The 23,902-nt window shown below is 45.5% G+C and overlaps 1 protein-coding gene across 1 annotated transcript in view; it reads left to right on the top strand.

Moving 5' to 3' along the window:
* The first annotated feature begins 707 nt into the window (after positions 1-707).
* Positions 708-23,902, top strand: part of Ly75 (lymphocyte antigen 75) — a 95,709-nt gene continuing 72,514 nt past the window's right edge. The window contains exons 1-4 of the mRNA XM_060390239.1: positions 708-848; positions 6,414-6,785; positions 13,645-13,815; positions 17,522-17,686. Coding sequence (XP_060246222.1) covers positions 755-848; positions 6,414-6,785; positions 13,645-13,815; positions 17,522-17,686 — 802 coding nt within the window. The 5' untranslated portion in view covers positions 708-754. The remainder of the gene's footprint in view (positions 849-6,413; positions 6,786-13,644; positions 13,816-17,521; positions 17,687-23,902) is intronic.

Below are 23,902 nucleotides of genomic sequence, written 5' to 3'. Positions count from 1 at the left end.
TACATCCTATACTCAATAAATGAGTTTAAAATATAAGCTGTTCACCTCTGGGCAAGTTAGTTCATTTGGAACTTGTCCTAGTGGTAGTGTCATCCAAGGGATAGAATAAGCGGACTTGAACTTCAGATTCCAGATGCAGACTTCCACATTTCAAATGAATTATTATCACAAAGAAAAAAAATGTGCAAAGGTCAAATAAAAAAAATAAAAAATAAAAAACTCCTTAAACATAGTACAATCGCTGGAATCACTGCTTTTAATTCTGACAACCCCCAGTGTGCCTCTAGTCCACCTTTGTTCACATTACCAAAATGACTAAGGTGTTGCTAAGTATAACTTGAGGCCTCCGGCTTGGCCACAGGAGCCAAAGGTCCAAGCTTGCACTTCCCCAATCCGGAGCAGGGAGGATTGCTAGCACGTTTCCAACCAGCTACAGGTATGGAGGCTTATCTACACCACCAAAGGGCACTTCCCCAAGTTTGCTTAAGAAGAGGGGGAGCGGGACCCCTACACCCCAAACCCTGTGGTTTTCCTGCGCACTCTTCCCGCCTTCTGGAGGTCCCCGGCGCCCGCAGACATCTGCAGTGGGTGGGTGGGGAACTCCGCACGCCCCCACTCGGCCCGGGACGCTGGGCTCCGCTCTGATTGGCCGAGAGCGGCGGGGGCGGGGCCTGAGCGCCCCAGAGGTTACCCCGGAGGCCGGCGGGGCTTCGCCCCAGGAGCCGGTGAGAGCCACCGAGGCCTGGGACCGGAGATGGGGACGCACCCGGCCACCCCGGGCCGCGCGGCGGGGCTGCTCCTGCTGTGGCTGCGGTGCTTCGGGCTTGTGGAGCCTGCCCAGCGCTCAGGTAACCGGGCGGTCTCGACGCTGCTGCTTTCAGCATTTGCCTCCTCCGGGTCAGGTCTCCGACGCCTTGCTCTGGGGAGATCTAACCTAGGAGGGCAGCGGGCAGGACTGTGTGGTGTGAAGGGACCCTCCGCCTAGAGGAGGCCCACGGTCTTTTTCCAGAGGCTTCTCTGCCCCTGGTTCCTCGACTGCCCCCTAAAATCGTGCTTCCCTGGGGTTCCCACTCACCTTTGCATCCCTGTCACCCCTTAGTCATCTTGGCTCCCTCCGGGACAAGGATGAATACGAGGATTCCCAGAGATCACAACTTCACTGTGGCCACTAGTGAAGTGGCGAAAAGGAACTCAGTAAGGTTCAATCATTGTCTCCAGAACTCAGCCAGGAGTCTCAGGATGCCCCTCCCAGTCACCTAGAGCAGGGGCTTTCTAATTTGATTTTTATCTCCAAATGCTGCCCACTCAGGCAGCTGGCCCCCCAGCAGAAGAGCAGGTCACTTTCTGTCAGTGGGGAAAAGATGCCTTCTGTGGAGCTCACAGTAGCGCCAGCTTCACCATTCAACTCAGCAGTTAGACGTTTTGCTTTTACTTTCTCTTTTTGCCTCAGCAAAAGGTGTGCCTGAGGACCTTTTCACTTGGTGGGGCCATCTAGTTGGCAGTCTATGGGCTGAGAACACTCCCCGCCCCCTTCTGCTTATGTTGCCGGTGTGGAGAAGGAAGAGATGGTCAAGATGGGGTTTTAGGAAGCTGACGGCTCTTGCTTTCTTGGGAACTAAGCTTAGTTACTCTGGTGTAGACTGTGTCCAGAGTTCCTGGGAAGTTTCCGGAAAGGGTGGCTGTCATCAAGGCGCACTTTAATGAGTCGTGTATTGACTCGCTCTTCTCCATTTTCCTTTGACCTTCTGCACTGGGAACCCCCAAAGGAGATATTAATGGTAAAATCTTTTATTGCTATGAGAATTCAATTGTGACTGCTGCAAAATCCAAGGAGAAAAACCTACCTGCAGCAATTTACATCGAAAGCATGTTAACTTCCAATCACTTAACTCTTGGCTTCCATCTACATCTGTGAGTCCTGTTTCATTTCCTTCACAAATTTTTTTAAAAGATTTCCTTAATTTCCAAATGTCCAGGTTGGGGTTTTTTTGTTTGTTGTCACCTTGACAGAAGCTACTGTTATCTGGGAAGAGAAACCTTGACTGGAAAAATTCTTCCATCAGGTTGACCCAGGCAAATCTGTAGAACATCTTCCTCATTGATGATTGAGGACTGAGGGCCCAGCACGCCGGTTCCCCCCTCCCCCCTCCCGGCTGGTGGTCCTGGGTAGTATAAGGAAACAGGCTGAGGAAGCCCTGGGCAGAAAGCCAGTAAGCAGCATTCCTCCACAGCCTCCGATTTGGTTCCTGCCTTGAGTTCCTGCCCTGACTTCTTTAGATGACAGAGTATGCTATGGAAGGAGTGAATGTGTGTGTGTGTGTGTGTGTGTGTGTGTGTGTGTGTGTGTGTGTGTTTCTCCACCTCACACTCTTGAAACAGGGTCTCTCCCTGAACAGGAAGTTCACCATCTTGTCTAGGCTGGCTGCTGTCCAGCTCCTGGGATCTATCAGCCTGTCTCTTCCTCACACCTGCAGGGTTGCAGGAATTCTTGGCCCCACCCTCTCTTTCTTTTAGTTTGATGTGGGTACTGGGGTTTCAAACTCAAGTCCTCATGCTTGACCGGCAAGCACTCTCATCCGCTGAGTTGGCACTCCAGCCCAGAACCGGAGTTTGAGCTTCCGTCTATTCTGTTAGCTTGTGTGGCAGTGGGTCAGAGTTAGGGCGATAGCAATGGCATGCACCATGATGTCATGTGTATGCAGGAAGCTAGGGGAGCTGGTCCAGGCTACCCAAATGCCGAAAAAGTACCTCTCTGTTCTTGGGGAGATGCCAAGTTTCCTTTTTGGCTTCCTTGGAGAGCTAAGAGCGTGAAGTAACATGACCCTTTAGGGCAGCCTTTTTCAGCCTGGGGGATTGGGGGTCTAACCACCCTTTCACAGGGGTCACCTAAGACCATAGGAAAACACCGATGTTTATATTATGATTCCTAACAATAGCAAAATTACAGTTGTGAAATAGCAACGAAAACAATTTTATGGTTGGGGGTCATCACAGCATGAGGAACTGTATTGAAGGGTTGCAGCATTAGGAAGGTTAAGAACCTTTGGGGATTTCTGAGCATCTCACCAGCCACACCATCTGGAATTATTTGCTTTCTGATACCTAGTATACGGCCATGAACCCAGTGGTTCTCTCTGGAACTTGTTTTGAATAGCAAACTCGCACTTCGGATTTTCTCCTTCTACATCTGTACATTCTTTACACTTGACAGAGACCACAAAACGCTTAACAAAGTAAGCTGTGGAAATTCCCTGGGGATGATCAGTGCCACCACCTCGGGCCTCTCCACATCCCCAAGCCTTTTCACCGCCTGTGGATCTGTGGTTATAGCAGGCATATGCTCCTATCCAGCTTCTCTCCCAGGAGGTGCAGTGTTCTTTGTGCAGGGCCTAAAAATAGTAACTAGACAACAAGAAAATGTTTTTAAAAAGAGATGGTTTTCTTTGATAGAAATAAGAATGCTAGAAAATAATTTTCAAGCCAGTCAGTGGTGGCACCCACTTTTAATCCCAGCACTTGAGAGGCAGAGGCAGGAGTTGAGTTTGAGGCCAGCCTGGTCTACAGAGCAAGTTCCAGGACAGCTAATGCTACTAGTGAGACCCTGACTTGAAAACAAAAACAACAACAACAACAAAAAACTATTATGAGAGAATAATACACCCCCCCCCCCAGCAAATAGATTCTTTATTAAAGCTTAAACCTACATTATATGTGAAGGACAATGACAATTTTCTCTTAAAATCATTAATAATGAATAATCTTAGATCTCATTGGTGAGAGTGCCAAGCACTGATATTGATTACATACTCAGTTCAAGCACAGGTTTAGTCCGACACACATACCTACATCCAGAAGCAAACTTCCTTAAGACACTTGGCAACTCCTCCTTTGCTACTCCATGCCACCCCACGCTTCACCTGCAGTCTGGTCCCTTCCAAGCTGGTGAGCCCACAAGTGTCCCAAAAGTAACACAAGTCTACAAAATGAAACTTTTTTCAAGCTTCCTCCCTTCCGATGAGTGTTGATAGCGCAGGAACTGTTGACTAAACTCAAATGTCCGTTTTAAGTGAAATTAGAATGACTCCAAATGCCCCTGGCAGTGCAGCGGTATGAGCCGATGCTGTGGGCTTCTGTGAGAAGACTATGTGATGACCTTAGCAGAGGTTGGTGAGACCTGGGGAGCTTTCATCTGTTACCCGGTGAAAGCCTGGCCTGCTAGCTCTGGAATCGCCAGCCAACACTCCACAGCTTTCATCTGGTCTTTAGGGACCTGAGGTCCCTGGGAGAGGAAGCAGCTCCCGTGAGTCTTCCATGGAACCAGTGCGACACGCAGATAGATAGATCTTTAATCTAGGCGCTCCAAGACTTTGCTCCCTTGCTGCTTTTCCCGCCACATTAGAACTTGGACCTAACCTGCCGAATTCTTTCATTAAGAAACCTGCAAAGTGCAGAACTCCAAAAGAAAGCAAACTTTCTGCTTGCCCAGGGAACCTGTTCAGGGTCAAGGGTCATGGAGCAGTGAGCACTGAGCACCGGGAACGAGCACTGAGACTACAGTCAGGGCAGTGAAAGGAATTTCTCACCGTGTGTATGTGTACATCCATGTACACTGCATGCAACTATCACTCTAGAGGTCAGAGAACACCTTTGGGTGTTGGTCCCAACTTTCCACTTATCTGAGATAGGGCTTCTTTGTTGTTTTGCTGTGGGGTTCTTTGTTTGTTTGTTTGTTTCTACCATTTATGCCAGGCTAGCTGACCCAAGAGGGGCCTCCCGTCTCTGCCTTCGTTTCCTGTGGGGACATCAGGATCGCAAATACCTATGCGACACAATCGACTTTTAGGTGGGTTCTGGAGATTCGAAGCAAGGTCCTCAGTCTTGCTTGGCTAGTGCTTTTAACTAATGAGCCAGCAGCCCGGCCTGTAATCCTTTTAAATTCAAATCTGAAAGCAGAAATAACTACCACTTTAAGGCTTTCTTTGTTGTTTTTCCCCATTGTTCGTCATGCTGCTGCTGCTACTTAAAACAAAACAAAACAAAATTCCAGTCACAGTCCACATGATCAGATAGAATTCTGTAGCTGCGACTTACATGGCGACGTTTCCCCTCTAGCCAACAGTTCCCGGAATGATAATTTTTAACTCTTTAACCCATGACTCGGGAAAATTTCCAGTGTTTGTAAACCCAGGCACTGTGAAGCTGAACTCAAAATGAAAACGCTTTTTGGGAACCGAGAATCTTTCACTCTGTTCTGCTGAACTCTGGCTCACTGACAATGACTGTTAGAGCTTGTCTGAAATAGTTCAGCGTTACGTTCATCAGCGTGACCGTTTACGCCATTTTTCCCCCTTTGTAAAAGAGCTGATGTGGTTTGTGATAGATGTAAATCCTGGTCCTCAAACTCAGGTGTAGAGGAAACACCGTTATTAACTTTGTTTTCAGAAACTCAATTAAATTTGATTCTGAGTTTCTATACCGGTGAAGTGACATCACTTTTATCTCCACCTCTGTCCAGATCTCCCTCAGTTCCTGCACAGTCCTGGGAGATCAGCTGGAGAGGCCTCCTATCTACGTTTTTAGCTTCTGCTGGTTAAATCTCATTTGCTCTGGTTCACACATAGCCAGATTTTAGAGCTGGTTCAGGTTACTCCTGGGACCTCGTGGCTGGTCTCCTTCAGGTGATTTCCTCGGTGGCTCCGCAGCCTCTGTTTCCAAGAGGTGCCACAGGTTCCCCGGTGTACCACAGAGAGATAGGCTTCAGAAGGTTCAGGAGAAGCGGTTTTTCAGTGGATTCCCCTTCGCATTAACCGCTGTAAGTTTCCCTAAGCCAGAGGGAAGACTGCGAAGCTCCCCCTTCATGGTGGGGGAGGGGAAAGGAGCCGAAGCCAGAGCAAAGTCTGATGGCATTTACCACTGGGCTGTGGACACAAACGAAAACTGCAAGGCAGAAGTGGTCCCGAGTAGACTGAGACACTTTTTCATTGGCCACAAACCACTTGTGGAAGAAAAGGGAAAACCGAGTAGTTGCCTCATAAGCAAGGCAGGGAGCCTTCCATGGAATAGCAAACCAAGCACACAACCTGCTCTGTACTGACAGGGGTCAGCGCCCATCAGCCTCCTTGCATCCACAGGTACAGCCTACAGTTGAGGAGGACAAAGTTTAATAGCTTGCTCCAGTCTCACAGGTAGCACAGCAGAGGCAAACCGCAAGCACAGACAAACTTTAGAGCCCGCGCTCTTACCCCACACTGTGCCCCTCACTCATCGGGGAGCACAAGAGTTACCAAGCCCAAGGGGGAGTGCGGTCCGGTGTTAATCTGACACTCCTCAGCAAACAAGCAGGAGCAAGGTCCATTCGTTTGTCACGTGACTCGCCATCCTGCAGTGTCTCCCTTTTTACTGTCTTCACCCAGGTAATGATCCGTTCACCATCCTCAATGAAAACACCGGCAAGTGCATTCAGCCGCTCACTGACTGGATAGTGACCCAGGACTGCAGTGACACCAAAAGCATGTTGTGGAAATGGGTGTCTCAGCACCGGCTCTTTCACCTGGAATCCCAACTGTGCCTTGGCCTAGACATTACCAAAACCACAGAAAACCTGCGGATGTTCAGCTGTGACTCCAGTGCCATGCTGTGGTGGAAGTGTGAGCACCACTCTCTGTACAGTGCTGCCCAGTACAGGCTGGCTCTGAAAGATGGGTACGCCATCGCCAGTACCAATTCATCCGATGTCTGGAAGAAGGGGGGCTCCCAGCAGAACCTCTGTGACCAGCCTTACCACGGTGAGTACCGGACAGGGATCTGGACCCTCTTGCTGGAATGTTTGTTTGATTTGGCATTAAATGTCACGCCCAGCACAGCTTGGTCCTAGGAACCTGACCGGGGTGAAGCGAGCTGTGTTCAGTCTGACGGGAGTGGTACCAGCTACCGAAGCAGCCCAGAACCTCAGTGCATTTGTGAGGTGCAGCACAGGAGGAGGGGTTAGCTAGTCCTGGAAGGAGGTCTCTATGGGCCAGCAGTCTCGGGCTGTGACCATGAGGAGAAGGACGCTGCAGTTGCTACTGGATTTTTATTGTTGTTTGGGGTTTTTTTTGTTGTTCTGTTTTTACACACTGGTCAATGGTTGATAATCACTTGTACTTAGATCATACCTTTCTGAGCCTGATCCGTATGGAGAAGGCTTTGCCACCTTCCCCTGGTTCTGAGGCATCTGTCCTTGACGCAGGGCTGTGCCCAAGACAACAATACACATTCATTCAGGACCTCATCTGCTCTTCTCACACTCGGGCCTTCCTCAGCGCCCCACAGATGAACATGCGAGATTGACTTTCAATAAAGTCACGGTGAGCTGCAGTCTTGCCACACACCTGCAAGGCTGAGGGGGGTTCCCACCTTTCCCCTTTGCAGACAGCTAGAAAGGCTCAGGTGTGTCATCGGAGGTCACACAGCCTTTTGTCGTAGTAAGCCTAAGACTTGAATTCCTACGCCTAGTTTATTTACTTCCTAGGTGCCATCCTGAATGGTAGGGAAAAGGGAATGTTGTACCGATGGGGAATATTTTGTATAGGCTAAAGGCACATCCTCTAATGATATTATTCTAACCCTAAATTAAAAAAGGAAAAAAGAAAAAAGGGGTGGTTTGTTTTTCAAGCCTGGGAATTTTTTAATATAATAGAAATATTTTGAAAATCTCTTTGGCACAGGTATCACTTGTTGCTGTTTGCAGCTATGATTTGACATTTTAAGTTTCAGTTTTTCTTTGGTCATTTCCGAAAACAGTGTATGGATATTGTCATGCTCTCTGCTCTGGATTGCAATGAGCCCTCAATTTTGGAACAATGCTTTACTCTTTGAGAATACAGCGCAACACGTCTCCATCGTTTTTACTCCTAACACAGGCCCAGCTAGGCCCAGCCCCACCTTCTTAGCTTCCAATTTTATGTTTTTGTTTTGGGAGGTTTTGTTGTTGTCGTTGTTTGTTCTTGTAAGTCACCGGCTCTAGTTTGTGCTGTTCATGTAGTCTTAGCTGTAGGACCTTCTTCTGGAACGTGGCCAACGCACCCTTCAAGAAAACTGACTCTCCCTCGAGCTGACGCCATCCGCTGCCCATAGCTCCTCAGAGACGGATGGGGCTCACGAACCCCTTCTTAGTGCATGCTAGAATGTTGGCTGGCTTGATCTCTAGCACATCTTAGGCTGGCCACCACGGCCGCTGTGAGCGCGTGACTGTGGCCGTCCTGTGGCGTCTAGAAGCCTCTGTTCGCTCCTGTGCTCCCTGACCTCTGGCTCTTTCCAAGTCTTTCCGTTCCCTCTTCTGAGACGGGTCCTGGGCCTTGGGAAGGGGCTGTGCTATAGATGTTCTCTCTGTGGAGGGCATTCCACTTCTTCTCTGTGCTTGTCCAGTTGTGAGATTTTGTGTTAACCACTGAGAGAGCCTGGCTCAATAAGCCTGACCAACTCCATGATAGGCTTCCTTTATTTATTTATTTTTTTTTATGCTAGACACAGAAAAGGGGCAACCAACCCAAAACAGCCAAGACATCTGGCCTGGGGAAGATAAGGTTGCTTAACTACCAGTATGAAAAGCACCTAAGCCCTGACCAGAGTCATGTAGCCTCCATGGGTACCAGCCAATACCTATCAAGGTTACACAGCCACAGTAGGAATTCACCTTTCTGGCTTTAACAGGGACCTTCACGCTCCCCCAGGGGTCATGTTGTCTAGGTGGTGGCCCCAGCATGCTGGACTTCCACAGAATAAACACCCTTTGTTGTCTGCATGCCACTGGAGTCTGGGGTCGTTCCCTCACCATATTCCAGACCCTAACACCACCACCACGACTGCACCAAAAGGCTTCTCCAATGAGGCCTGAGAACTGCACTAACAGTGGTCTTATATCACGTCCATTTTGCAAAATAATCACCGTAGGTTTACTCTTAGGGCCTATGAGCTGCAGTCTTATATTCTTGACCATATTTACATACCAGACATGTGTTTCCTCCTGTGCACTGGGCCTTATCAAATCAGGAGTCAGTTGGTCACCCCCATTCCATTCGTGCCACTGTCCCACCCATGGGCATTTCTTGCCACTCTGGTCATCGCTGCAGCTCCCGGCAGTCATCACTGGGTGATACTGTTGACGGCTCCCTCACACTCATAGCGGACCAGATAGCATCTTCCAGGCCCACAGAAGCTAACCAGGAAGGAGAAAACTTTCTCAGTACCAACTTGATTTTTCCATGTCCTGTGACCAAACTATATCTTCAGTAGTTGGGTCTCACCGTCAAGTCCTGATGGGCAAACAAGAGCAGTGCCAAGAGCCTGACTGTTGGGTGGATCTTTGGGGCACATCTGACCGGCAGCTTGAGGGGAAGTACCCCACACTTAGCCCTGGGTCTGTTATTTGGCAACCTAGGCTTCTGGGAGGAACAGTGCCCCTGTGTAGGCAACTGCAAGAGAATTCTTACTTAGGAGAATACGTAGATATTCATTTATATGTAACACTTAAAAAGTAGATTGTTGTATTTCTTAAACCTCCTAAATGTTAGTTATTCTTTTCCCAACTCCCTCCTCTGACCTGTCCTCCCACTACTCTCCTCACTTAACCCTCCTCTTCAGTTTTCCTCTGTTTCCCTCCATATCACCTGTGTTGTACTATCCTCCCTCTCTCGAGGTCTTTCTCTCCCCTTCCTGAGTCTATGGCCATATTCAGCTTATGTGAGCTTTAAGGGACGATAAAAGACTTCCAGGAAATCAATTTAAGTTCTAGTCTAACCACTATCTGCGCAGGTTTTTCTGCTTAGAGAATCACTTTCTATTTCTCTTGAAGATCTAAAAAAAAAAAAAAAATTCAGGAGTGTCAAAAAAAGGATAACAAAGAAATGTTAGGCACTTGGAGATGGAGTTTTCCTTTCCTTCAACTCATGATCATTGAATCATTAAATTGTTTCTGTTGGCCAGCTTCCTAGGAACTTCAGAGTGGTTACCTGAGAATCCCGTGACTCGGAGGGGAAAATGCTTGCTGCAGGGACTGGAGTTTGAATCTTTAGCATCCATGGAGATCCTGGGTGGGTGTGGCAGCCTGTTTATAATTTCACTGCCCTGGAGGTACAGACAAGAGATCCTTGGCTGAGCTGAGCTGAGCATGGTGGCTAGGACTTGGGAAGCAGAGGCAGGCAGATTCCTGAGTTCCAGGCCAACCTGGTCTACAAAGTGAGTTCTAGGACAGCCAGAACTACACAGAGGAACTCTCCCCATCTCAAAAAAAAAAAAAAAAAAAAAAAAAAAACAGAAAAAAAGGAAAGAGAGAGAGACACTGGCTAGCTAGACTAGTCCAATCAGAAAACTAAGGATTCAAGTGAGAGAGTTGGAGGTCGATCAAGGAAGAACACCAAAGTCAACATCTGGCCTCGTACACATGTGTACACAAGTGTACATACATACAAACACATACAAACATACATACACCTCATAGAAAGAAGGGCTGGGGGGTGGCAGAGACAAAGAGACGGAGAGCACGGGCGAAAGACAGAGTTGTTGCTTGAAGTTAAAGCAATCGCTTTCTGGACACCCCTTGAGGACAAGCTTAAATATTGTGCAACAAGTGTCTAACGTGGCAACTAGAAGAAAACACTGAACCCAGAAGAACGGCTTCAGGTTGCATTTTATTTGTGTTTGTTCTGGGATCAGGAAGGGCCACTTCCTTGTGGAGCTTCATTGTTCTCCTGCCCTCAGTTCTTTTGAGAGAATAGTAGTCATCTTTAACTCCCTCAGTCCCTAGAGTGTCTCCATTTCATTAACCCTTGCTTTATCTCTCATTTGATGTGTTTTATTTCTGCATTAATAATATTCACACAACTGCTAAAGTCATCAGCAGCACAAAAATGGGGAGGGGACTAGGAACCCTCCACAGTGCCCAGGAGAGTGACAGCTCGCACACAGCACAGGCAAAAGGCTGAATTTGTTTCCTTATCTCTCCAAATTTAATACTCAAAATGCTAAAAAAAATTTTTTTAGACACATAGAATTCTGCCTAGTTAATATTTATATATGATGTTAATTTGCACAGAGGTCAAGGCCAAAGTTGCCACTCTCTCTGAACCTCTCTGGGGTAGTGACTCCACTCAGTCTCTTCAAGTCGGAAAGCTACAAGCCTGTCTTGAATCATCACATTTTCTTCTTCCACCATTCAACTTTAACCAGATATTAAGTCCTGCCAATTCTAACTTGTACATTATGTGTGACCTTTCCTACTCTAAGGTGAGGGATGTCTTCTCTCTGCTCTCTCTCACTGCTGATACTGGCCCACGCCCAAGCCTGCTGTCTGTCTTTATAAGGAGAAGGAAAGTAGGAGATTCAAGTGCTCACCAAGTGCAGTCAAGGTTACCCAGCTTGTGTACCAAAGCTGGGGATCAAAATTAGGTTTCAATTCCCCAAACAACGGTATCCTGTTTCTCCTTTAGTTTTGTAGCCTAATTTTTTTTTTTTACTTTTACTCTGACTATATTAACACTCATGTACCATTATAGTCTGAGTTTCCTCAGACTTCATCATATGAATCATCTTTATACCGAAATGCTTTAATTATAAAAAAAATTATAAATGAATTGTTTTTAACTAGCTCCTGTATATACAATTGTATTGTAAGATGTTTTGACCCAAATGACATCCTCAAATCACAAATGTAAAGGATGGCCTGTGAACTCTGTGTGCTTTTGGTGACTCCTTGAAGCCTACCAGACTCTGTCTAATTACTAAAGCAATTCATTTTCCACGTAAGCACCTGATCTCACAAATTTGTGACAATGGCATATTCAGTTGTTGGTTTGAAGATGTTGCCACCTTGAATCCACACATTCAAAGGGGATTCTTGCCAGGAGAGCCTGTCACAATAAGGAAACACCTGGGACCCAAGTGACCCAACAACAGCAAAGGAAAAGTGAGAACAAATGCTTAATTAACAGAGCCCATCAGTTAGCTGCCTGCATCCAGCGTGGCACTGTGTGACACAGAGAAATATATAATGACAATCGTCTTTGAGCCACGTGTAACTTGAAACCTGCAAAAGCAGTGAATGGTATAGTTCTGGGTCTGCCTCAGTGACCACTGAAAGAGGCTGCCCTCATCCCCTTGCCTCACAATGAGCCATCAGATGTGCCCTTACTACTCCTAAAAGGTGGGGATTTCACAGACAGCTCTGATCTCACAGGTTTGTGCAATTACAGGAGTGTGTCTGAAAGGACTTTACATACAGAAATAAAAAATTTTAGAAAAACCTGATAGTCCTGGCGGTGGCGACAGGAGCAGCTTTGCTTCGTGTTCTCAGCATTGTAATAGGGAAGGGAAATTGGTCATGTGCCTTGGGGAATTGTTTTTTTTTTTTTTTTTTTTTGATGTGATCAAATTTGAAACATATGTGATGATCAGGTTCCTTATAAAACAAAAGGTCACTGTACTTGTTATCAGAATTAGTCTCTTGAAATCCATTTTAGTGGCAAAGGAAAATAAAATCAATGACCCACAAAAGGTTTTTTTTTTCCACAGAAAAAAAGCATCCAGATGGTTCTTAGGTGTTTTGTACTGCTGTTTAATACCTTCCAAACTTAAGTCTCTCGGTTCAGGCACGGGAACACTGCAGAATGATAAAGGACGTAGATAGAATCGCTATCTATCTCAAACCGCTATCTCAAGCGCACTTTAAGGCAAATTCTTGAGACTCTCTGAGGGGCTCTCAAAGCCTGATGAAGGTTAATGAGATTTGATGACTGTGCTCTCCCTAATGGCCATTCTTTCAGCAGATAACAACCAGAGTTTTGAAGAAATGGAAGCTATAGAAAGAAAGGTGAAATAAATAGATACGTGGTTAGTTGCTCTATAAAACGTGTTTTCAAGAGGGCTGTTATGGGCATAGTATTGAGCACTTTCTACAGAGTTCCCAGGCGGATCAGCGTTGTTGTGATAGTTTCCGGTGCCTTTCTGTGGAGCAGAGGAAATGGTTAAAATGAAAGCTAGACTGGCCACCTCACTGGTCACCAGCTTCTCCCATGGCCGCCTCATGAAGGCCAGTTTTGTTTGTTTGTTTGTTTGTTTTTCATAACCTGAATCCCCATGTCTTGACTCTTTCCAGTCAACTAGTCAGGAATCTTGAAGCTCTCTTCCTTCACTTCCTCAAAAGGCACAGGCTCCATTCTGTTGGGCTATGGCAACCTTTGTCCATCTTCCTGATTGCACATGTGTTTCCAAATCCGACGCACACTTCATCGATGTCAGCCCCACACTCACTAAAGAGCTGTATCTCTTTAGTTGAGATACCCATTTTGAGGAAGTACCTGACTCTGCCAGGGTCTTTCACTGCTTCCTTAGATCTTACTCTCTCACCAAAAACACAGTGGATTACCCCTGAGGTCATAAACCCTGATGTTCTCAGTCTGAAGTGCAGAAACTAAGCTTGTCTCTCGGCCTTCGGGAAACCCCAGCATTCAAAATAGAGACCCAAGCAGTCAGTATCTACGCATTATAGAGCCTGCTCAGATGCTGTGGGCTCATAAGTGAAACCAACATTCTCTAGAAGTTTTAGAAATTAGCTAGCCCAAGGTGACTGTTCAGCTTTTAACTCTCCTCTCCTTCCTCCCCACCCCACAGAGATCTATACCAGAGACGGGAACTCCTATGGAAGGCCTTGTGAATTTCCGTTCTTGATTGGTGAGACGTGGCACCATGAGTGCATTCATGATGAAGGGCACAGTGGGCTGTGGTGTGCCACCACCCTACACTATGAAGATGATCAGAAGTGGGGCATCTGCCTAGAGCCAGGTTTGTCTGGGCTGGAGAGCTCTTTAATGGCAAGAAGAGGGGAGCGTTTATATGAGGCCAAAGGGGGAAAGGGAGACTTAAGATGGCTGGAAAGTGCCTGCAGCAGGTGTTATCCTGGTGAGGAATGTGCGTTTTTCAGGAAGGGGAAAAAGTCTTATGCAGCTTTGAATTTGCCTTCAGGAGCTGGTCAAGAGGAGAAGCAGGACAGTTTGTGTCATGGAAGATGGGGAAGGGGGTTTGCTACGTCAGGGAAAAGCTCAGCTACATCAGAAAAAAAGTGGAAAGGGCATGGGCAGATGGGAGATGGCAGATACAGCAGAAAGTGGGGTACAGGAGACTGGAGCTTGAACAGAAAATCTTCTGAAAATCACCTTTGTGCGTTTCACGAAGCACACAAGGGCAACAGGGACAAACGGGCTGAAAAGCCACGTACAGGACTGTGACTACTTAAAGTGTACTTGTAGCCTGAAGCCAAGCCTGGAAGAGAAAGAGACACATATCTTTGGCTGGCTCCAAATTAGTGGCAATGTTCATTCTGCTCTAGAAAACAGTTTTCTAATTCCTTATTAGAAGCAAATGATCCAGGGTATGCTAAAGCATTCACTCCTCCTCCTGGACATGGACAGATCAAAGGAATGCCCGTGTTGCTGTCTGGTATAACGAAGACAGTTTCTTAGCCAATGAGTAGAGCTAAGAGTAGAGCCATTTGGGGCAAAGCCTTCACAGCCAGGTTTCTTGGGCCCTCATGATCTTATGCAATTCTGTAGCTCAGCTGTGCCCCCCTGTGCTTTTTCTGTCACTGTGAAAGAATAACAGAGTTGCTTTGGGGACTGGGTGGTTACAATAATCGAAGGCTTAGGACAGTACCTGACACAGCACCACCCACAATGGGCTGGGCCTTTTCACATCAGTCACTAATTAAGAAAATGCCCTACAGGTGGATCTTATGGCAGAGCTAATGGTGGCTATTGAGAGAGAGAGAGAGAGAGAGAGAGAGAAAGAAAAGTTATTTGAGATGTAAATAATAATAATGAGTAATTAAATGACCCCTTGTCATTAGTTTGGGTTTCCATTGCTTGACAAAACACCACGACCAAAAAGCAAGTTGGGGAGGTTTCTTTGGCTTACACTTGAAGATCACTGTTAATAATTGAAGGAAGTCAGGACAGGAACCCAAACAGCACAGGAACCTGGAGGCAGGAGCTGGTGCAGAGGCCATGGAGGAGTGCTGTTTACTGGCTCGATTGGCCTCATAGAACCCAGCACCACCACAAAGAGCTGGGCCTTTTTACATCAATCACTAATTAAGAAAATGCCCTTTATGTGGATCTTATGGCAGAGCTAATGGTGGCGTTCCTCAACTGAGGTTTTCTCTCTTCAGCTAAATCTGCCTTGTGTCAGCTTGACACACCCCTCCTCCAGGTGTCAGGTACTGTCCTAAGCCTTCGACTATTGTAACCACCCAGTCCCCATAGCAACTCTGTTCTTTCACATTGACAGAAAAAGCACAGGGAGGCACAGCTGAGCTACAGAATTGCATAAGATCATGAGGGCCCAAGAAACCTGGCTGTGAAGCCTTTGCCCCAAATGCCTCTACTCTCCTGCCCGTGGAAAAGACAGCCTGGTGGCATTGTTTTCTGAGCCCTCCTTAAGAGGATCTAAGCTTCTGACCAACGTGAAGAAGTTAGACAGGGCCAGAGATTCCATTTGTCAGGGTGCACCAGGACCAGCTGGAGTGTTTGTTAGAACAGAGCGCCACCCCAAAAGGTTCTGAGTCAGTGGATCTGAGGTGGAGCCCGAGATTCTGTACTTTCACAAGATCCCATGTCATTCAGATGATGCTGGTCTGAGGACCTCACTATGAGAACTGCTTTTCTAGACCAAGGTCCAGGCTTTTTAAACACCTGGAATCGAATTGGAATATTAAAAAAAAAAAATACACAGCATTTGCTTCTTCTTGTAATTTATAACAAGCAGATTGTGGCTAACAGTGTAACTGTTTCATTTGACTCTCACTATAGTTTGGGTCAGAAATTTCAGCTGAGAATTTCCTGGCATGACAGGTAGCGGCCCAGGTTGATGGAAGGACCTCTCAGGGTCAGGCCACATGGAAGTGAAGCCTGGTGGAGAGGCCAGTATTCATGGTGCTCATTCTCCAGCATATTTACCTACTCTGTCTGGCCACCTTGACTGAAATATGTCCATGAGCCAAGGTGCCTTCTGGGCGGGGGTTGCTAATGCATCCATGTACCAGCCAGTTATTTTTTATAAAAGAAAGCTGACTTCTCAAACCTGAGGCCGGCTAAGCCACAGAGGAAGTGTGGGATAGCAAACACACCGCCACCCCCGCTAGAAGCTTCTGGCTTTACGAAGAAGAGGCTTCCATTGGTAATATGAATGTGCCTGCAACTTACCCTGTTTTGCCTCCACCAAGAGGCATGATTCAGCTCTCTTGCTGCATATGCAACGAAAGACTGGGTAAGACGCAAATGTGCCAGTCAGGAGATGCCAATACTCTGATTATACCTCTGCCCCAGACCTGTAGGTCTTTGTCCCCTACTCTGTGTGTTCAGCAGTGGATCTCTGAGTGTATCTCCAGTGTATAGAACTGGGAGTCTACTCTCTGAGGTGTAACAGAAAGTGGTAAGCCCCTTGGAAACCTCTGGGTGGAGCTTGAGTCAGATGATTTGGTCTCAATTATCTCAAAGATCTGTATAACGCAATCATGGTACAACTTGAAGGTTCTTTATTGAAAACCCACATTTCTATGTCTGTAAAGAATATGCTGTGGGGCTGGGAGGGTGGCAGGGTGGGGAAGGGTGCTTGTGATGCAGGCATGGGAACTTGAATCCAACTCTGTGAATCCCAAGTTTAAAAGCAGAAAGCCTGAGGACACCTGCCAGTAACTCCAGTGCAGCAGAGGGCAAAGACAAGAGGATTGCTGGGCCTGCTGGCTGCCTGCCTAGCTTCAGGTTAAATGACAGAGTCTGTCTCAAGGGAGGATGGGAAATGATAGAGCAAGACACCTGATGTCTCCCACTTGTGTCTGCTTTCACATGCACACAGCAAAGGCAGCTGTAGGCACAGACATGTGCTTTTGTTCCCCATACACACAGAAAATACACTACCAACGGTCTATATTGTACACTCATGTTTATATGCCTATAGGTGTATAGGTAATATGAGTTCCACATTGCCACTTCTATTCATGGATTCAACAATTTATGAAAATATTAACAAGAGATTTTGGCTGAATTTCCAAAATAAAGGAGTCCCTGTGCTCTGTATCTTAGTCATTTAAGCAGCCTTTCTGTACACACACACACACACACACACACACACGTATACAGTGCTTTCTCAGCAAGCCATTGACAAACCATCTTTGCCAAGTTCATGTAAAGCTTGCTTTACATTGGCTCGGTGTTCCACACTGGTATATATTGAGATACCAATCTTGATGCAAAGGGCGTGCAGGATCATCCATGAAAACACAGCATGCCAGTTGACCAGAGGTGGAGAAGTGGAAGATGCTCTGACTTCCTTTTCAGTGAGTAATGAAAGGACCAAAATACAGTCTGCACAACGACTGCCTTCGTTTTGGCACATCCCAGGAATGCAAACTGAATTGCAATCTTGTAAGCCCTCCAAGTAACAGAAAACATTATGTCCTCACTTTATGATCACGAATTTATCTTTCTATCAACAGAAGATGGCTGTGAAGGTAACTGGGAAAAGAATGAGCAGATTGGAAGTTGCTACCAATTTAACAATCGGGAAGTTCTTTCTTGGAAAGAAGCTTACGTTTCCTGTCAGAACCAAGGAGCTGACTTACTGAGCATCAACAGCGCTGCTGAATTAGCGTATATCACGGGTAGGTTTAGCCTGCATGCGGGGAGCTGGGATTGTGAAGATGCTGTCTTCTCCACGTTTCATACCCATGCGTGCGCTTTTGATGGTGTCTTTTCTGGCCTCTTAAACTTTTGACCTTAGCATTGAAGCCTGCAAGGAAAAAAAGTGGGGGTAGGGGGTGGGAGAGGAGATTGGATATAAGCATATTCCATGTGTTGAGAGGCATATTGCGATAGAAACTAGAGGGAAACTGATGTTTAGAAAGCGAGTTATGGCACAAGAAAAAATCAGTACCCGAATCCTGAGTGGGAAGAGTGGAGAGGAGAGGGTAAACCCCTGGAAGGCACAAGATGGAGACTTTGAAGAAGACAGGTCAGTAGACGGTGAATCATGCTAGATGACCTCAGCAAAGTCTCCACATGGGATTCTCCCAGGGGCAAGGAGAGTTTTATGAAATCTTTTTTTTTCTTTCAGTGTTTTTTAAAAATTGTACGTGCGCACATGTGCATGCAAGCGTTCGTATGTATGTGTATTTTCACACGTGTGAGGGACAGTACACTGGGAAGCCATCAAAGGGCATAGGTCCCCTGGAGCTAGAGTTACAGGCTGTTGTGAGTGCTGGAAAGTGAACACAGGTCATCTGCAAGAGCGCTGTGTACCTTTAACCATGGAGCCAGGCCTCCAGCCATGTAAGAAGTCTGAAAGCCACGCTGAAACGGACAGGGAGAGCACACGTGGCCTCCACCCAACACAGAGAATTCCAAGCAACTAAAGAACCTTGAGACTAGGAAAAACAGTCCTCCCCAAAGAAGAGTGCACTCACTGGTTATCCAGGACCAAATGGTCACCCCTGGAAACATACATACAAGTGATATTACACAGACTGAGCAGGGTGTACTTTTGTATTTTAGGTATGTAAGTATGTATGTACATATACATATATGCATATAACAGCAATTAATTAAAAATTTAAAAAAACGTGAATTTGAAAGAGAGCAGGGAAAGGTACATAGGGTAATTTGGAAGGGGAGTGAGAAGGAGGAAATAATGTAATTATATTATAATCTCAAAAAAATATGGAGCTTTCTGCAAATAGCTTGAAGGAGGAAGCAAGTTCTGAACACACAGGTAGCACATGTGTGCTCAGAACTCCCTTATCTCAGTATCTGATAAAAGACTAGGTGAATCTTGCAAATCAGAAGCGAGCTCCTGGGGAGGCAATGGGTAACATGGGCACGTTCACACAGGGATCGTACCAAAGCATCACCACATGGTAGAGAGCACACGTGGCTGGAAACGGCTTAAACAGAATGTGCGAGTCCTAGGGGTGCGTGGGCGCAGTCGGTGCTGCTTCAGGCATTTCTCAGAGGGCCTGCAGCGTGTAAATAATTGGCTGGTGTTACACGACTGGGATTCACTGAAATCCACTTGATTCAGTTCTAGCTCTGGATTACCTCAGTTGACCTTTGTGGAGGTTTTATCTATAGTTCTTTGCCTTGTCATAACCTTATGAGGGTTTGGGGTTTTGTTGTTTTCTTGTTTTTCTCTCACTTTTTAAAGTGGACTAGTAGAAAAGAGTTGTGTGTGGAGGTTACGCTGGTTGGTTGGGCTGGTTTGGAGTTGGGCTTCTGAGCATCAGGAGAGCTGAATGGAGCTCCTCGCCTCTAGATCTGAGTGAGGGCTTCTCAGGAGAACCCAACTCAAGTTGTCTGATCGCCTCTTCTCAAAGTTCAGGAGAGACAATAGAGCCACTTCAGACCTCACAGACGTAGGTGGACATGGCTGCCTTATAATTCTGTCGCTCATGATTATTTTAAAAACTGGATTTTTACAGTCTGTAAGTGTTTCACAATGAGGAGAGCCACAGTTTGTTTCTTCCTTTTGGGAAAACCTACATAGTACAAGCCATCACATGCCCAGTGAGTGGCTTGGTTCTCCACAGCCCTTGGTGTGGGAGAGTCCAGCCATTACATTACCATTCTCCTGCTTTACTTTGACATGGGTTTTTTTCCTTTTATTTTTTATTTTTTATTTTTTTTTTGTACATTTTGGCTGCAGTATTGGTGGTAGAATATACTTTGATGGATCATCTCTACTTCTGTATTTATTTATTTATTACTGGACCTCAACCACAGCCTTCTCCCCTCCACTCTGCCCGTAGAAAGTACTTTATGTAGTCATGCACTTTGTGTTAATATATTAGACATCTACAGATCAGTTTTGTACTTTTTATACTGTTGGATACTTATAATCAAAACTTTTACTCTAGGGTATTGAATAAATTTAGTCTTACTAGAAATAAATAAATAAATAAATAAATAAATAATAAAAGAAATATTTTTTAAAAGAAGCCCTAAAGTGAATGAATAACATGGATATGCAGAGTTCATTTTGATTGGTCTTGTTTTGTCTTCAGGGTATTAGAAATTTGAAACTTTTCTTTTTGGTGGGGACAGGGTTTCTCTGTGTACCCTTGGCTGTTCTGGACTCACTTTGTAGACCAGAGAACCGCCTGCCTCTGCCTCCCTGAGTGCTGGGATTACAGGCATGCGCGCTGTGCTCAGTTAATTTAAAACATATATATTAATATTTAATTCTTTATATGTAATATATATTGTGTATATAATGAGAATATCACTCCCACATGGACTTTGAGTTTGACCATCAGTAGTTGATTGACACAGGGAACCTATTTTCAGAAACAAATGGAGACGTGATCCTTTTTGAGTACGACACAACTTAAAAAGGTTTTCTTTTATCTTCTGCCTGTCTTCCATATGCTTACTTTTCTCTTTTGCGCTTTATTGTTGTTGTTAACACACAGAGGAGGTGATGGATTTGGATTGTTTGGACTCGTCATATTTTCCACGTAGGTGGCCTTCTCAGGACCTACAACCAACTGGTCCACCCTAAAACTCCAAAAGAGGACCCCACACACCTCAGGGCAGGAACAATTTCTAATTCGCCTTCACCCTGAGAGTTCACTCACCCCAAGACACCTTGACGTGTGCGGCAAGGCTAGGATGTTTTCAGAACTGGGCCTTTCAGAGCTCCTGATGCAAATGAGGAGGTTTCCTGTGGCTCGCTCCAGGTGTAAGTTAGCGAGCTTGTCAGCACTCACTGAGAAGGAGCAACAGTGCGCACGGTGAGACCTGAACAGTCAGGCCTCAGGGCTGTCACGTGTGTCTCGAGCAGATATTTGCGAGTTATGTATCTGGCGTGAGGTTAATATTCAGAACTTGTAAGGGACTCAACTCAACAGCAAAATTTGACCGAACAGTGAGTTATAGACCTAAATAGATGGTTCTAAAAACCCGCAAAACTAGTGTTTTAGTTTGGGTTTTACTGCTGCGGGGAGCCCCCGTGACCACGGCAACTGTTATAAAAGAAAACCTTTAATTGGGGCTGGCTCACAGCTTCAGAGTTTTAGTCCAGCATCAGCATGGTGGCGTGCAGACAGACATGGTGCTGGAGAAGGACCTGCGAGTTCTACATCCTGATTCTAAGGCAACAGAAGGGGACTGTATATCAACACTGGCGTAGCTTGAGCATATGTCAGACCTCAGAGCCTACCCCCACAGTGACACGCTTTCTCCAGCAAGGCCGTACGTCCTAATAGGCCAAGCATTCAAAGACAGGAGTCTGGGGATGGGGGAGCAAAGCTATTCAAACCACCACAGCTAGTCAACAGATATAGCTTTATATGCTCAAAATAACTAACCAGTAGACAAATAGAAACCAACACCACAGTAAGATATCACTTCTTCACAATTATAATGGCTATTACAATAATAACAACAACAACAAATGCACATGCCAATGAGGTCAGGGAGAAAGGAGAACACTCCATACTGTTAGGAGAAGTGTGAAGTAGCACAACCATTGTGGAAAAATGGTATAAGGTTCTTCAGAACATTAAAAATGGGACTCTCCAGCATCTCCTGTCTGACATATACAGCTAAAAGGAAATGAAAAGAGCATGCCAAGGAGATAACTACTCTTCATGTTTATTGCAGCTCTGCTCACAATGACCAACATAAATAATCAGCAGCAAGCAACGTGTATTTCCACCAACCCATAAAATAAAGAAAGAATGGCATCTATACACCAAGAAATTCTATTAAGTCATAAAAGAAAAGAATCCTGGCATTTGCAACAGTACAGAAATTATGTTAAGTGAAATAAGCAAGGCTCAGAAAGACGCACGCCACAGGCTGTCAGTCATATGTGGAATCTAAGATCTTGATCTCATAGTTACAGAGAGGAGAGAAGTGGCAAAGAAAGGCTGAGGAGAGCTGTGGGAGGGGAAGATGGGGGGTTGGTCAGCAGGTACAAAGGCACAGTTAGAACTGAATTGTGGCTTTGTGTTGCACAGTGGCTGATGATAGTTGACAGTCAGACACTGCATGTTCCAGAATAACGGGTGAGGATTTGCAGTGCTCTTATCACAAAGAAAAGATAAATGTTTAAAGTGATAATTGTGCCCATTTCCCTGATTGGGTCATAAACAGTGCATAAAAGTATCACATTGTGCCCCGCGCAAATACGTACGATTACTATGTGACACTTAATGTGACACAAAAGAAAGGAAAAGAATACTTGACAAAGTGGACTTGCCCGTTCCTTTAGTCAGAGGCTTTCTACTGTTGATCATCCGCATGATAGTTAAGGTAGCAATTGACACAGCCATTGGTCAAAGTCTTACCTGGGCTGTAAGTAGAGAAAAAGTTCTGCTCTTGATGGTCCTGATCACATAAGCTGTTTCTATTGTTTGTATCTTTCCAACGAGTACATTTATAATTTATCCATTTCTCATTTACATCCACTGACTTCTAGAGTCTTCAGTGAGGCAAAGATTATCTGTAATCAAAATTGCTCTTAAAAAGTCCTCATAGTCTGAATGGTTTTTTTTTTCTCTAGATAAGCTCTATAGTCTATAGCACATACGCCTAGACAGCTTATAGGCTTATAGGCAGACAGATAAGGATAAAATAATATACATATTTCTCTGTGAGTAATTAGGAAACCGTAATTAGGGTTGCCACCATGGTAGAAAACTTAAATTCTGTAATTCCTGTGAAGTCAATACAAATTTCAAAGATAAGAGAGTAATGAGACAAATCAGTGACTCTAGTTCAAAAGATCATATTACATTAGTGTCCTTGCTGCCTGCGGGTAGATGCTAGGACTGTACAGAGCAGCAATTACTTCCTGTGGGGGAAGATCTGGAAAACCTTCATAGGAAGGATGTGGCTGAATCTGTGGGGTACTCCTAGTATCCTGCTTGAACCATGACAGGAAAGTAGAAATGAAAGCAAACAGCATTCTATACATCAGGGGACATGGGTAAGTCTGGAGCACCAGAAATATTTCTTAGATTTCAGGACTTTTTGGGGGGGATGTTGGAAAATCAACTGCGCTTACTAACAAGGGGGAAAGTGAGGATTGGTTTCAATAAAATCTTCAACTGTGTTCTGCAGCAGTGCTTGTGAGCTGTAGGCGCTTGTGGGGTAAAGGAGAAGGGAGACTCCAAAGCTCCCTCCCAACTTCCTCAAGGCTTCTGCACAAAAACACCTGTCCTCTCTTTCCCTAATAGAGCGTCTTTGCCAGCTTGAGAAAAGGTGAGGTACCTGAAGTTTTCACCCCCATACTTAGTTCTGTCTAGACTGTGCCCCCTCCAAAGCTCTTCCTCCTCCCCACGACCTTTGTGTCTTAGCAGCCTCTCTTCCTCTCACTACACTGACTCCTCAGCTGCCAACATCCCGCATAAACATCCACCATTTAAGATATGCTTCGTTCTTAATAAAGCTCCTTTGCAAATCCCGAAAAGTCTGCTTTACATGTTCAGCTTCTGGGAGTATCCAGTGAGGCAAAGATTATGTATAATCAGAATTGCTCTCGAAAAGTCCTCACAGTCCAGGTATGGTTTTTTGTGTTGTTTTTTTTTCTGTATGTAAACCCTATAGTGTATAATACATACACATAGACATCTCATAGGGAGATAGGTAGGGACATATGCAACAATATACATATTCCCCTGTGAGTAATTGGGAAACAGTTATGAAGTAATTTGCAGCTGAAATTGTTAGAACAGATTTATAAAGGTCCCCATCTTAATGGTTGTTGGCATTCTCTTTGTCCTTCGTAGACCGTTTCATCAATTGCTCTGTCTCTTCTACCTGGCCTTCAATTAATTTTTTAAATTCTTCCCTCGTGATCTTGATAAAGTCTTTCTTTC

This window comes from Meriones unguiculatus, chromosome 8 (genome assembly GCF_030254825.1).
Source record: "Meriones unguiculatus strain TT.TT164.6M chromosome 8, Bangor_MerUng_6.1, whole genome shotgun sequence".
In the NCBI taxonomy this organism is placed as follows: domain Eukaryota; kingdom Metazoa; phylum Chordata; class Mammalia; order Rodentia; family Muridae; genus Meriones; species Meriones unguiculatus.
The sequence above is the reverse complement of the archived record's forward strand: the minus strand, read 5'-3'. Positions and strand labels throughout refer to the sequence as shown.